The 15,506-nt window shown below is 50.7% G+C and overlaps 1 protein-coding gene across 3 annotated transcripts in view; it reads right to left on the bottom strand.

Annotated features, from left to right (window-relative positions):
- Positions 1 to 15,506, bottom strand: part of TPD52 (tumor protein D52) — a 44,997-nt gene that overhangs the window by 17,016 nt on the left and 12,475 nt on the right. Inside the window, exon 6 of one of the 3 annotated variants that reach the window (XM_038766456.1) lies at positions 7,992 to 7,999. In XM_038766456.1, the coding sequence (XP_038622384.1) occupies positions 7,992 to 7,999 (8 nt within the window). Of the gene's footprint in view, positions 1 to 7,991; positions 8,000 to 12,563; positions 12,869 to 15,506 lie in introns of those variants that run through there. The other 2 variants (XM_038766455.1, XM_038766454.1) reach the window with 2 other exon arrangements.

A 15,506-nucleotide genomic window follows, 5' to 3' on the forward strand; every position in this document is an offset into this window, starting at 1 on the left:
TTCCACTCAACTGTACAGTGTTCTTGATTCTGAGCCCACTAACGGTCAATAGCTTCACATCCATCCATCCATCCGTCCGTCACCCCAACTGGAGCAGGAGCTCCTCACGGATAGGGAATGCGTACTTTCCCAAGTGCTCAGTACAGTCTCCGGCACCCAGCAGGCAGCGTTCAGTGAATACTATTAACACGACACCAGTTTTGTTCAGATAGAAGTGGTCTTACGCATCATGTCTACTAACTGTATTGTATCTTCCCAGGGACTCTATACATAAAGTAAGCACTCAATCAATCAATGGTATTTATTGAACGACTGCACCGTGTCAATCAATTGGATTTATTGAGCGCTTACTGTGTGCAGAGCACTGTACTAAGGTCCTGGGACAGGACCCTAGCCTTAGCTTGGCTCTCCGCTCTTCCCCACTTCCCTGGCCTTCCCCGGGTCACGGGCACCTGGTTGGGTCTCCCGCCCCAGCCATCAGGCATGTTCTCTAGTCCATCTGTCACCCCTCCTCTCCCACCTGCCCCCGGCAGCCACGGTGTCCTTCCTCCTCTGCCCCGTAAGCTCCTTGTGGGCAAGGAATGTGTCTGTTTATTGTTCAACTGTATTCTCCCAAGCACTCAGGACAGCGCTCAGCACACAGTTAAGTGCTCAATAAATGACTGAATGAATGAACGAATGAAAGATCTCCTTGAGGGCAAGACCCAGGCCTTCCGCTCAACTGGACTCTTCCCCCTGGTTAATCCTGAGCCCTGTCATCAATCAGCGAGCGGTATGTACTGGTGCCCACCGCGGGCACAGCGTGGTTCAGAGCGTGCTGGGGAGAAGACAGTAGAGTTGTATCTGCCCTTGAGGAGCTTCCAGTCTTCTTTGGGTAGAGCACTGTACTGAACACTTAGGAGGGGACAACAGAGTGAGCAGTCATGATCTGTGCCGTCGAGGACCTTCCGGGCTACTGGGCGCACTTGGGAAAGGACAATAGTAGACGCAATTCCTACCCTCAAGGAGGTTACAGTCTACACTGTGCAGAGCACTGGACCGAGGGCTTGGAAGAGATTTTATTTTGTTAGTATGTTTGGTTTCGTTCTCTGTCTCCCCCTTTTAGACTGTGAGCCCACTGTTGGGTAGGGACTGTCTCTATATGTTGCCAACTTGTACTTCCCAAGCGCTTAGTACAGTGTTCTGCATACAGTAAGCGCTCAATAAATATGATTGACTGATTGAAGAGGACAATAGAGTTGGTAATAATAATAATAATAATAATGATGGTATTTGTTAAGCGCTATGTGCAAATCACATAAATGCTGGTAGACACCATCCCTGCCCTCTAGAACCTTAAACTCTAATATAGGGGGGCAGGTCCTAAAATAAATTGCAGGTGGGGATGGGGAACAAGAGATCAGGGATGTCCAACACGTAGCCTGCTTGATGGCACAGCAAGTCCCAGCTGGATGTTTTAGCTTTTTTTTGAACTCAGACAAGATGAGGTCTTTAGGCCTCGTCAGAACTGAGAGGTGTCCTCACCAAATCCGCCTCTCAGCTCTCGAGAAGATCTCAGTCTGTTCAGAGTACGTGAAGATCTGCACGGAACAGTGAGGAAGGGCACAATTACCCCAGTGCTGAACAACAGCATCAGGCGAAGTAGGAATCAGAGTATTTATTGAGGGCCACTGGGCAGCGGGCACTGCTCTAAGCCCTGGGGAAAGCACAACAGAAACAGGAGAAATGTGCCCTGCCACAAGGAGCTTACAGTCTTCCAGGTAAGACTGGCATAGAAACATTTACAAATAAATACATGGACTGTACATTCGATCACAGACTTGTACATCAGGGTGGAGGGAGAGTACAAATAGTGAATGGTGAGTTGATGGGATTTCTGAGACGCGGTCAGGGAAAGCTTGTTGGAGGAGCTGGGATTTTAGGAGGACTCTGAAGGTGAGGTGAGCTGGAGTCTATTGGATTTGGGGGAGAAAGGAGACAGCTTCCAGGCTGGGGGAAACAGCGTGAGTGAGGGACCAGAGGCAGGAGCGTAGAGCTCAGAGTGAAGGACCACTACGAGCTTGGCTTGGCAGGGATGAAGAGGGCAAGCGGCCGAGACACAGGTGAACAGGGTGGAGATGTAAGATGGGAAGAGTTGGTGGAGAGTCTGGGAACGGGTCAGGTCATAATTCATTTATTCCAATTAATGTCCGTCTCCCCCTCTAGACTTTAAGCTTGTTGCGGACAGGGAACGTGTCTGTTTATTGTTCTACTGGACTCTCCCAAGCACTTAGTACAGTGCTCTGCACACAGTAAGCACTCAGTGAATTTGATGAACTGATTGATTGGGAGGAGTTTCTGCTTCATGTGGAGGGATCTGAGGAGGGGGGCGATGTGATTCCCCTATCTCTGCTTCCCCATCTGTAATTCATTTTAATGGGTCATTCATTCAATCGTATTTCAGTGCTTACTGTATGCAGAGCACTGTACTAAGCGCTTAGTGTCCCCACCAGATCGTAAACTCCTTGGGGGCAAGCTCTGAACGCACAGTAAACGCTCAGCAAATACCACTGATTGGCTTGACTAGACGCGGCATGGCATAGCGGATAGAGCACGCGCTTGGGAGTCGGAAGGTTATGGGTTCTAATCCTGGCTCTGCCACTTGCCTGCTGTAGGACCTTGGGCAAATCACTTCTTCTCTGGGCTTCAGTTACCTCATCTGTAAAATGAGGATTAAGATCGTGAGCCCCATGGGGGACAGGGACCGTGTCCAACCTGACTAGCTTCTCTCTACCCCAGTGCTTAGTATAGTGCTTGACCCGTAATAAGTGTTTAACAAATACCCATTCCCCCAACATGCACAACAAGTGCCGATGTGGCAGTCGGGAGGGAAATTGGATGGGGGAGATGAGAGATTAATCAGGGAAGGCTTTAAAGGTGGAGAGAGCAGCGGATCGGTCAGGTAGGAGGGAGGGGTCGGTGGCAAGAGAAGGGAAGCAGCATGGCCCTGGTGGTTGGAGCACGGACCTGGGTTCTAATCCCCGCTCTGACAGGTGTCTGTTGTGCGACCTTGGGCAAATCATTTAACTTCTCTGTGCCTCAGTTACCTCATCTGTAAAATGGGGATTAAAACTGTGAGCCCCGTGTGGGACACGGGACTGTGTCCATCCTTGTATTTACCCTAGCGCTTAGCCTGGTGTCTGGCACATTGTAAGAGCTTAATAAATGCCCTGAAGGTTGGTTGGTGCTGGAGGAGTTAAGTGTTCGAGGTGAGTGAGGGTACGATTGCCCATTGTGGGGTGGGGGCTGACAGTCGGGAGTATCTGCTTGATGGGGCAGATACTTACTGCTTAGTGCTTACTGTATGCAGAGCACTGTACTAAGCGCTTAGTGTCCCCACTAGATCGTAAACTCCTTGGGGGCAAGATCTCAGGCTTGGGAGTCAGAGGACATGGGTTCCAATCCCAGCCCCGCCACTTGTCTGCTGGGTGACCTTGGGCAAGTCACTTAACTCATCTGTAAAATGGGGATTAAGACTTGCCCAAGTCTCCTCCTCCTGCCCTCCCCCTCCCCACAGCACTTGTGAATATTTGTACATACTCATTACTCTATCTTATTAATGATGTGTATATAGCTTATAATTCTACTTATTCTGACGGTATTGACACCTGTCTACTTGTTCTGTTTTGTTGTGTCTCTTTCTAGACTGTGAGCCCGCTGTTGGGTAGGCACCGTCTCTATATGTTGCCAACTTGGACTTCCCAAGCGCTTAGTACAGTGCTCTGCACACAGTAAGGGGTCAATAAATACGATTTAATGAATGAATTCCGGGCCAGGGGGAGGACGTGGGCCGAGGGTCGATGGTGGGACGGGCGAGAACGAGGCCCCGTGAGCGGACAGTATTTACTATTCTATTTACTTTATTTTGTTAATATGTTTTGTTTTGTTGTCTGTCTCCCCCTTCTAGACTGTGAGCCCGCTGTTGGGTGGAGACCGTCTCTATATGTTGCCAACTTGTACTTCCCAACCAATCAATCAATCGTATTTATTGATCGCCTACTGTGTGCAGAGCACTGTACTAAGCGCTTGGGAATCAATCGTATTTACTGAGCGCTTACTGGATGCTCCTCATTCATTCAATCGTATTTATTGAGCGCTTACTGCATGTAGAACACTGTACTAAGCGCTTGGGAAGCACAAGTTGGTACCATATAGAGACGGTCCCTACCCAACAGCGGGCTCACAGCCTAGAAGATTTGGGAAGACTTGTACTTGGGAAGTACAAGTTGGCAACACACAGCGCTCCGCACACAGTAATAGCTCAATAAATGCGACTGAATGAATGACAGGAAGCGGATCGTCCAATTTCGAACCAGGCGGAAAAACGCCCAAACTGTGTCGATGGCGCAGGCCGCTCTTCTAGACTGTGAGCCCGTTGTAGGGAAGGACCGTCTCTCTGTGTTGCCGATTTGTACTTCCCAAGCGCTTAGTACGGTGCTCTGCACCCAGTAAGCGCTCAATAAAAGCAGCGTGAAGCAGTGGAAAGAGAAACTGGCTTTGGAGTCATGGGTTCATATCCCGGCTCCGCCACTTGTCAGCTGTGTGACTTTGGGCAAGTCACTTCACTTCTCTGTGCCTCAGCTCCCTCATCTGGAAAATGGGGATGAAGACTGTGAGCCCCCTGTGGGACAACCTGATCACCTTGTAGCCTCCCCAGTGCTTAGAACGGTGCTTTGCACGTAGTAAGCGCTTAATAAATGCCATTATTATTATTACTAGTATTGATAAATACGATTGAATGAATGCATTCAGGCTCTCGCCTGTCCCGCCATCGACCCCCGGCCCACGTCATCCCCCGGGCCCGGAATGCCCCCAATCCCTCTGCCCGTCCACCAAGCTAGCTCTCTTCCTCCCTTCAAGGCCCTGCTGAGAGCTCACCTCCTCCAGGAGGCCTTCCCAGACTGAGCCCCTTCCTTCCTCTCCCCCTCATCCCCCTCTCCACCCCCCCCATCTTACCTCCTTCCCTTCCCCACAGCACCTGGATATATGTATATATGTTTGTACGTATTTATTACTCTATTTATTACTCTATTTATTTATTTTGTACATATCTATTCTATTTATTTTATTTTGTTAGTATGTTTGGTTTTGTTCTCTGTCTCCCCCTTTTCGACTGTGAGCCCACTGTTGGGTAGGGACTGTCTCTAGATGTTGCCAATTTGTGCTTCCCAAGCGCTTAGTCCAGTGCTCTGCATATAGTAAGCGCTCAATAAATATGATTGATGATGATGATGATATCTATTCTATTTATTTTATTTTGTTAGTATGTGTGGTTTTGTTCTCTGTCTCCCCCTTTTCGACTGTGAGCCCACTGTTGGGTAGGGACTGTCTCTATGTGTTGCCACTTTGTACTTCCCAAGCGCTTAGTCCAGTGCTCTGCACATAGTAAGCGCTCAATAAATACGATTGATGATGATGACGATATCTATTCTATTTATTTTATTTTGTTAGTATGTTTGGTTTTGTTCTCTGTCTCCCCCTTTTCGACTGTGAGCCCACTGTTGGGTAGGGACTGTCTCTATATGTTGCCACTTTGTACTTCCCAAGCGCTTAGTACAGTGCTCTGCACATAGTAAGTGCTCAATAAATACGATTGATGATGATGATTGATGAATGAATATGGTTGTACATATTTATTACTCTATTTATTTATTTTACTTGTACATTTCTATCCTATTTATTTTATTTTGTTGGTATGTCTGGTTCCGTTCTCTGTCTCCCCCTTTTAGACTGTGAGCCCACTGTTGGGTAGGGACTGTCTCTATATGTTGCCAATTTGTACTTCCCAAGCGCTTAGTACAGTGCTCTGCGCACAGTAAGCGCTCAGTAAATACGATTGATGATGCTGATGATGAATGAATGAATGAATGAATGACTGACTGAATGAGCGGCCGCGGGGGCCGGGCGGGGCCGTGAGGGCGCCGGCGCATGCGCCTGGCCGGGCTCGGGATTGGTCGGTCGCCCGGCCGCCCTCCGCTCCCCTCACCTGCGCGCGCTCCGCCTCCCGCCTCTGCCGCCGCCCCAGGTCCGCCTGCCGCTCCATGGCGCCCGCGAAGCCGCCGGGGCGCCCGCCGGGCCCCGCCCCGGGTCCGCCGGCGTGTCCCGGCCGCGCGGGGACCAGCGGCGGCCCGAGGCGGCGGCGGCGCCCGGACGCCGAGCCCAGCCTCCAGCACGACGCCCCCGCCGCCATGACGGGACAGCCCCTGGGGCCGGAAGGAGCCACGCCCACTTCCGGGGGAACCTCGGCGACGGCCGGGAGCCTCGCGCGCATGCGCGCGCGCCCGACCCCTGTCCCGTGCGTCACTTCCGGGGACCCGTGCGTGCCCTCGTGACGCTCCTGGCTGGGCCGGTGCCCGCGCCCCCTAGTGGCCAACCCCTCCCTTACTAATTAATTAATTGATGTTGGTATCTGTTAAGCGCTTACTATGTGCCGAGCACTGTTCTAAGCGCTGGGGTAGGTACAAGGTAATCAGGTGGTCCCACGGGGGGCTCACCGTCTTCATCCCCATTTTCCAGACGAGGGAACTGAGGCCCAGAGAAGAGAAGCGACTTGCCCAACGTCACCCAGCTGACAAGTGGCGGAGCCGGGATTTGAACCCACGACCTCTGACTCCAAAGCCCGGGCTCTTTCCACTGAGCCACGCAGCTTCCCCACTAGCGTTGGGGTAGTTTTTTATTCATTCATTCAGTCAGTCGTATTTATTGAGCGCTTACCGTGTGCAGAGCACTGGACTAAGCGCTTGGGAAGTACGAGCTGACAACATTCATTCATTCAGTCGTATTTATTGAGCGCTTACTGTGTGCAGAGCACTGGACTAAGCGCTTGGGAAGTACAAGCTGGCAACAGAGACGGCCCGTATTCATTCATTCATTCAATTGTATTTATTGAGCGCTTACTGTGTGCAGAGCCCTGGACTAAGCGCTTGGGAAGTACGAGTTGGCAACATTCATTCATTCAGTTGTATTTATTGAGCGCCCACCGTGTGCAGAGCACCGGACTAAGCGCTTGGGAAGTACGAGTTGACCACATTCATTCATTCATTCAGTCGTATTTATTGAGCACTTACTGTGTGCAAAGCACTGGACTAAGCGCTTGGGAAGTACATGTTGGCAACATTCATTCATTCGGTCGTATTTATTGAGCGCCCACCGTGTGCAGAGCACTGGACTAAGCGCTTGGGAAGGACAAGTTGGCAACATTCATTCATTCAATCGTATTTATTGAGCGCCCACCGTGTGCAGAGCACTGGACTAAGCGCGTGGGAAGTACAAGTTGGCAACATTCATTCATTCAATCGTATTTATTGAGAGCTTACTGTGTGCAGAGCACTGGACTAAGCGCTTTGGAAGTACGAGTTGACAACATTCATTCATTCATTCAATCGTATTTATTGAGCACTTACTGTGTGCAGAGCACTGGACTAAGCGCTTGGGAAGTACGAGTTGGCAACATTCATTCATTCAATCATATTTATTGAGCGCCCACCGTGTGCAAAGCCCTGGACTAAGTGCTTGGGAAGTACAAGTTGGCAACAGAGAGAGATGGCCCATATTCATTCATTCAATCGTATTTATTGAGCGCTTACTGTGTGCAGAGCCCTGGACTAAGCGCTTGGGAAGTACAAGTTGACCACATTCATTCATTCATCCAGTCATATTTATTGAGCACTTACTGTGTGCAGAGCACTGGACTAAGCGCTTGGGAAGTACAAGATGGCAACATATAGAGACAGCCCGTATTCATTCATTCAATCGTATTTATTGAGCGCTTACAGTGTGCAGAGCACTGGACTAAGCGCTTGGGAAATACAAGTTGGCAACATATAGAGATTGTCCGTATTCATTCGTTCATTCAATCGTATGTATTGAGCTCTTACTGTGTGCAGAGCACTGTACTAAGCGCTTGGGAAGTACAAATTGGCAACATATAGAGACGGTCCCTACCCAACAACGGGCTGCCCTTTCTCAGTACTAAGGACTGTTCTAAGCGCTGCGGTAGATTCATTCATTCATTCAATCAATCGTATTTACTGAGCGCTTACTGTGTGTTCATTCATTCAACTGTATTTATTGGGCGCTTACTGGGTGCAGAGCACTGTACTAAGCACTTGGGAGGTACAAGTCGGCAACATATAGAGACGGTCCCTACCCAACACTGGGCTCACAGTCTAGAAGGGGGAGACAGAGAACAAAACAAAACACGTAGACAGGTGTTAGAATCGTCAGAAGAAATAGAATTAAAGCTTACTAAGCACTGGAGTAGAGACCGTAAACCCGGTGTGGGCAGGGATTGTCTCTGTTGCTGAATTGTACTTTCCAAGTGCTTAGTACAGTGCTCTGCAAAGAGTAAGCGTTTAATAAATACGATTGAATGATAATGATGGCATTTATTAAGCGCTTACTATGCGCAAAGCACTGTTCTAAGCGCTGGGGAGGTTACAAGGTGATCAGGTTGTTCCTCGTGGGGCTCACAGTCTTAATCCCCATTTTACAGATGAGGTCACTGAGGCCCAGAGAAGTGAAGTGGCTTGCCCAGAGTCACCCAGCTGACAATTGGCAGAGCTGGGATTTGAACTCACGACCTCTGACTCCAAAGCCCAGGCTGTTTCCACCGAGCCACGCTGCTTCTCTAAATGATTGAATGAAGACAAGGCAATCAGATCCCACCTGGGGCTCACAGTCTAAGTAGGAGGAGAGCAGGTAAGAAATCCCCATTATGCAGTTGAGGCCCAGACAAGTCAAGTGGCTTGTCCGAGGTCACACAGCAGGTAAGTGGCGGAGCTGGGATTAGAACACAGGGCCTCTGACTCCCACTCACTGGAGAAGCACCGTGGCTCAGTGGAAAGAGCCCGGGCTTGGGAGTCAGAGGTCATGGGTTCAAATCCCTGCTCCGCCAACTGTCAGCTGGGTGACTTTGGGCAAGTCACTTCTCTCGGCCTCAGTTCCCTCGTCTGTAAAATGGGGATTAAAACTGTGACCCCTCCGTGGGACAACCTGATCACCTTGTAACCTCCCCAGCGCTTAGAACAGTGCTTTACACATAGTAAGCACTTAATAAATGCCATCATTATTATTTTTTATTCATTCATTCAATCGTATTTATTGAGCGCTTACTGTGTGCAGAGCGCTGTACCAAGCGCTTGGGAAGTCCAAGTTGGCAACATATAGAGACGGTCCCTACCCAACAACGGGCTCACAGCCTAGAATGGAGAGACAGACAACAAAACAAAACACGTAGATGGGTGTCAAAGTTGTCAGAACAAATAGAATTAAAGCTATACGCACATCATTAAAATAAATAGTAAATATGTACAAGTGAAATGGAGTAATAAATCTGTACAAATATACAGGTGCTGTGGGGAGGAGAAGGAGGTAGGGTGGAGGGGATGGGGAGGAGGAGAGGAAAAAGGGGGCTCAATCTGGGTAGGCCTCTTGGAGGAGGTGAGCTCTCAGTAGGGCTTTGAAGGGAGGAAGAGAGCCAGTTTGGTGGATGTGTGGAGGGAGGGCATTCCGGGCCCGGGGGAGGATGTGGGCCGGGGGTCGACAGCGGGACAGGCGAGAAGGAGGCCTAACAGTGAGGAGATTAGCGGTGGCAGAGGAGCGGAGGGTGCGGGCTGGGCCGGAGAAGGACAGAAGGGAGGGGAGGTAGGAGGGGGCGAGGGGATGGACGGCCTTGAAGCCGAGAGTGAGGAGTTTTTGCCTGATGCGTAGGTTGACTGGTAACCACTGGAGATTTTTGAGGAGGGGAGTAATGTGCCCAGAGCGTTTCTGCACAAAGACGATGCGGGCAGCGGCATGAACTATGGATTGAAGTGGGGAGAGACACGAGGATGGGAGATCGGAGAGGAGGCCGATGCAGTAGTCCAGTCAGGATAGGATGAGAGCTTGAACGAGCAGGGTAGCGGTTTGGATGGAGAGGAAAGGGTGGATCTCGGCGATGTTGCGGAGCTGAGACCGGCAGGTTTTGGTGACGGCTTGGATGTGAGGGGTGAATGAGAGAGCGGAGTCGAGGATGACACCAAGGTTGCGGGTGCGGGTTGGCAAGACGGGAAGGATGGTAGTGCCGTCCATTCATTCATTTGTACTTATTGAGCACTTACTGTGTGCAGAGCACTGTACTAAGTGCTTGGGAAGTCCAAGTTGGCAACATATAGAGACGGTCCCTACCCAACAGCGGGCTCACAGTCTAGAATGGGGAGACAGACGACCAAAAACAAAACATATTAACATATTTCCCGTCTACAGTGACGGGAAAGTCAGGGAGAGGGCGGGGTTTGGGAGGGAAGATAAGGAGTTCAGTCTTGGACATGTTGAGTTTTAGGTGGCGGGCAGACATCCAGATGGAGATGTCCTGAAGGCAGGAGGAGATACGAGCCTGGAGGGAGGGGGAGAGAGCATATCCTCTGACTCCCAAGCCAGTGCTCTTTCCACTAAGCCACAATGCTTCTCTATTGATTATCAGTCATCGCTGATTACCTGTGAACTCGAGGGGTGGGGAGTCTGTCTGTTGATCAGTCAGGCTGCCTATTAGCTCACTCTCCCGAGTGCTTACTAATAATAATAATAATTGTGGTATTTGTTCAGCGCTTACTATGTGCCAATCACTGTTCTCAGCACCGGTGTAATAATAATAATAATAATAGCATTTATTCATCATCATCATCAATCGTATTTATTGAGCGCTTACTATGTGCAAAGCACTGTTCTAAGCGCTGGGAAGGTTACAAGGTGATCACGTTGTCCCACGGGGGGCTCACAGTTTTAATCAGCGCTTAGAACAGTGCTTTGCACATAGTAAGCGCTTAATAAATGCTATTAAAAAAAAAAAAAAATCCCCAGTTTACAGATGAGGTTAACTGAGGCCCAGAGAAGTGAAGTGACTTGCCCAAAGTCACCCAGCTGACAATTGGTGGAGCCGGCATTTGAACCCATGACCTCTGACTCCAAAGTCCGGGCTCTTTCCACTGAGCCACGCTGCTTCTCTGAGAAGTAGATAGGCGGTAATCAGGTTGGATACGGTTTTTGCCCCTCATGGGGCTCACAATTTGATACCCATTTTACAGTTGAGGTAACTGAGGCACAGAGAAGCTAAGCGACTTGCCCAAGGTCACACAGCATAGGTGTGGCAGTGCTGGGATTAGAACACACCACCTCTGGGTCCCAGGCCCACGCTGTTCCCACTAGGCCACGGCCACCCGGGAGTCAGTGATCTTGGGTTCTCACCTCGGCTCTGCCACCCGCCCGCTGTGTAAGCTTGGGCAAGTTAACAACTTTTTTGTAACTCAAGTTTCCTCTTCTGTAAAATGGGACGCAATAGCCGTCTGCCCCTCTACTTGGCCTGCAAACCTCGGTGCGTGACAGGGCCTGTTTCTGACACGCTAACCTTGTATTTACCTGGCCCTTGGTACAGTGCTTGAGCCATAATAAGTACCACATTTATTATTATCGTTTCCCCCCTCCACCCCTAACTCTTTCTCATGTGACCCCACCGGGACCATCCAGAGCCCGACTCCCCTTCTGTGAATTATCCCTCCGTGTCCTACCACAGACCACCCAACATCCCCAACTCAATCCATCTCTCACTCTCCCCGATGATGACGATGATGATAGCATTTATTAAGCGCTTACTATGTGCAAAGCACCGTTCTAAGCGCTGGGGAGGTAACAAGGTGATCAGGTTGTCCCACGGGGGGCTCACAGTCTTAATCCCCGTTTTACAGATGAGGTCACTGAGGCCCAGAGAAGTTAAGTGACTTGCCCCAAATCACACAGCTGGCAATTGTCAGAGCTGTGATTTGAACCCATGACCTCTGGGGTAGATACAGGGTGATCAGGTTGTCCCGCGGGGGGCTCCCACTTTTCATCCCCATTTTCCGGCTGAGGGAGCTGAGGCCCAGAGAAGTGACTTGTCCAGGGTCACCCAGGCGACAGGTGTCGGAGCCGGGATGCAAACCCGCGCCCTCTGACTCCCGGGTTCCCGCCCCCGAGCCCCGCTGCTTCTGTCCCTCCCGCTTCCCCCTCTCCATCCCCCCTGCCTTACCTCCTTCCCTTCTCCACAGCACCTGTATATATGTTTGTACATATTTATTACTCTATCTTGTACATATTTATTCTATTTATTTTATCTTGTTAGTATGTTTGGTTTTGTTCTCCGTCTCCCCCTTCTAGACTGTGAGCCCACTGTTGGGTAGGGACTGTCTTGATATGTTGCCAAGTTGTACTTGCCAAGCGCTTAGTACAGTGCTCTGCACACAGTAAGCGCTCAATAAATTGATTGATTGATTGACTCCAAAGCCAGTGTCCTTTCTACTGAGCCATGTTGCTTCTCAACACAGATCCGCCACCCACCTGACTCTCCCCTCTCCAAACCCCCATTCCTCTAATGACCCAGAGCCAGGCGTCCGTAGAGGCCCAGGGGCCTTCTCGGGACCCTCACCTGAGGCCGAGCCCCACGGCAGGACTCCCCGAATGTGTTCAGTGGGTGTCCCCCGTCCCCCCCCCCCCCCAGAAAACCACACAAAGCAGGACCACACACCACTCTTTAATGTCCGGAAGAATCCAACCCGCACACAAGCTGCGTCGTCGCGTGAACGTCGAGCGGCACGAAAGCGCGCCATCCGATCCGGTGAGGCTTCCGCCCGAGGCCCGGCCCCGGTGCCCGTGGTGGCGGCGAGGCGGGAGCCGGCGGGGACGGGGGCAGGTTGGGCGCTCACTGATGCTCCGGGGGCTGCTCGGGGAGGGGCTCCGGGGGTGGGGCGCTGGCGTTGGCTGTGGAGTTCAAGACTTCTCCAAAGTCTCCTCCGCCGGGCTTGGGACCCCCGACCTTCGACTGGAGAGGACAGAGAGGTCAGACCCTCCTCAACGCCCAGTCCCAGCAGAGAGAAGCGGTGGGGGGCGGGTGGGACGCTCCCCCAAGCCCAGCCCCTGCCCGGGGAACGCGGCAACCCGCCTGCCCGCCTCCCCCAGAGCAAACTAGCTCCCCTCGGGGAAGCAGGGTGGTCTAGTGGAAAGAGCGTGGGCCCAGGAGCCAGAGGACCTAGGTTATAATAATAATAATAATGGCATTTGTTAAGCGCTTACTATGTGCAAAGCACTGTTCTAAGCGCTGCGGGGGGGATACAAGGTGATCAGGTTGTCCCACGTGGGGCTCACATCAGGGTGGTCTAGTGGAAAGAGCGTGGGCCCAGGAGCCAGAGGACCTAGGTTATAATAATAATAATAATGGCATTTGTTAAGCGTTTACTATGTGCAAAGCACTGTTCTAAGCGCTGCGGGGGGGATACAAGGTGATCAGGTTGTCCCACGTGGGGCTCACATCAGGGTGGTCTAGTGGAAAGAGCGTGGGCCCAGGAGCCAGAGGACCTAGGTTATAATAATAATAATAATGGCATTTGTTAAGCGTTTACTATGTGCAAAGCACTGTTCTAAGCGCTGGGGGGGGATACAAGGTGATCAGGTTGTCCCACGTGGGGCTCACATCAGGGTGGTCTAGTGGAAAGAGCGTGGGCCCAGGAGCCAGAGGACCTAGGTTATAATAATAATAATAATGGCATTTGTTAAGCATTTACTATGTGCAAAGCACTGTTCTAAGCGCTGGGGGGGGGATACAAGGTGATCAGGTTGTCCCACGTGGGGCTCACATCAGGGTGGTCTAGTGGAAACAGCGTGGGCCCAGGAGCCAGAGGACGTAGGTTATAATAATAATAATAATAATGGCATTTGTTAAGCGCTTACTATGTGCAAAGCACTGTTCTAAGTGCTGGGGGGGGAATACAAGGTGATCAGGTTGTCCTACGGGGGGCTCACATCAGGGTGGTCTAGTGGAAAGAGCGTGGGCCCAGGAGCCAGAGGACCTAGGTTATAATAATAATAATAATAATGGCATTTGTTAAGCGCTTACTATGTGCAAAGCACTGTTCTAAGTGCTGGGGGGGGAATACAAGGTGATCAGGTTGTCCCACGTGGGGCTCACATCAGGGTGGTCTAATGGAAAGAGCGTGGGCCCAGGAGCCAGAGGACCTAGGTTATAAGAATAATAATAATAATGGCATTTGTTAAGCGCTTACTATGTGCAAAGCACTGTTCTAAGCGCTGGGGGGGGGATACAAGGTGATCAGGTTGTCCCACGTGGGGCTCACATCAGGGTGGTCTAGTGGAAAGAGCGTGGGCCCAGGAGCCAGAGGACCTAGGTTATAATAATAATAATAATAATAATAATGATGGCATTTGTTAAGCGCTTACAATGTGCAAAGCACTGTTCTAAGTGCTGGGGGGGGGATACAAGGTGATCAGGTTGTCCCACGTGGGGCTCACATCAGGGTGGTCTAGTGGAAAGAGCGTGGGCCCAGGAGCCAGAGGACCTAGGTTATAATAATAATAATAATGGCATTTGTTAAGCATTTACTATGTGCAAAGCACTGTTCTAAGCGCTGGGGGGGGAATACAAGGTGATCAGGTTGTCCCACGTGGGGCTCACATCAGGGTGGTCTAGTGGAAAGAGCGTGGGCCCAGGAGCCAGAGGACCTAGGTTATAATAATAATAATAATGGCATTTGTTAAGCGTTTACTATGTGCAAAGCACTGTTCTAAGCGCTGGGGGGGAATACAAGGTGATCAGGTTGTCCCACGTGGGGCTCACATCAGGGTGGTCTAGTGGAAAGAGCGTGGGCCCAGGAGCCAGAGGACCTAGGTTATAAGAATAATAATAATAATGGCATTTGTTAAGCGCTTACTATGTGCAAAGCACTGTTCTAAGTGCTGGGGGGGACTACAGGGTGATCAGGTTGTCCCACGTGGGGCTCACATCAATCCCCATTTTACAGACGAGGTAACTGAGGCTCAGAGAAGTTAAGTGACTTGCCCAAGGTCACACAGCAGACATGTGGCAGATCCAGGATTCGAACCCATGACCTCTGACTCCAAAGCCTGTGCTCTTTCCACTGAGCCACGCTGCTTCTCTAATAATAATATAATGCCAGCTCCACCGCTTTTCTGTTGTGTAACCTTGGGCGATTCACTTAACTTCCCCGGTCCCGTTTCCTCATCTCTATTCCATCAATCGTATTTATTGAGTGCTTACTCTGTGCAGAGCAATGTACCAAGTGCTTAAGTGGGGAGTAAACCCTAATCTCTCCTACTAAGACCTTGAGGCTCATGTGGACAGAGACTGTGTCAAACCTGATTATAATAATAATAATGATGGCATTTGTTAAGCGCTTACTATGTGCAAAGCACTGTTCTAAGCGCTGGGGGGGATATAACGTGATCAGGTTGTCCCATGTGGGGCTCACAGTCAATCCCCATTTTACAGATGAGGTAACTGAGGCTCAGAGAAGTTAAGTGACTTGCCCAGGGTCACACAGCAGACATGTGGCGGAGCCGGGATTCAAACCCATGACCTCTGACTCCAAAGCCCGTGCTCTCTCCACTGAGCCACGCTGCTTCTCGTGAGTCTCTTGTAGTACACT

The sequence above is a fragment of the Tachyglossus aculeatus genome, chromosome 25, assembly GCF_015852505.1.
Source record: "Tachyglossus aculeatus isolate mTacAcu1 chromosome 25, mTacAcu1.pri, whole genome shotgun sequence".
In the NCBI taxonomy this organism is placed as follows: Eukaryota; Metazoa; Chordata; class Mammalia; order Monotremata; family Tachyglossidae; genus Tachyglossus; species Tachyglossus aculeatus.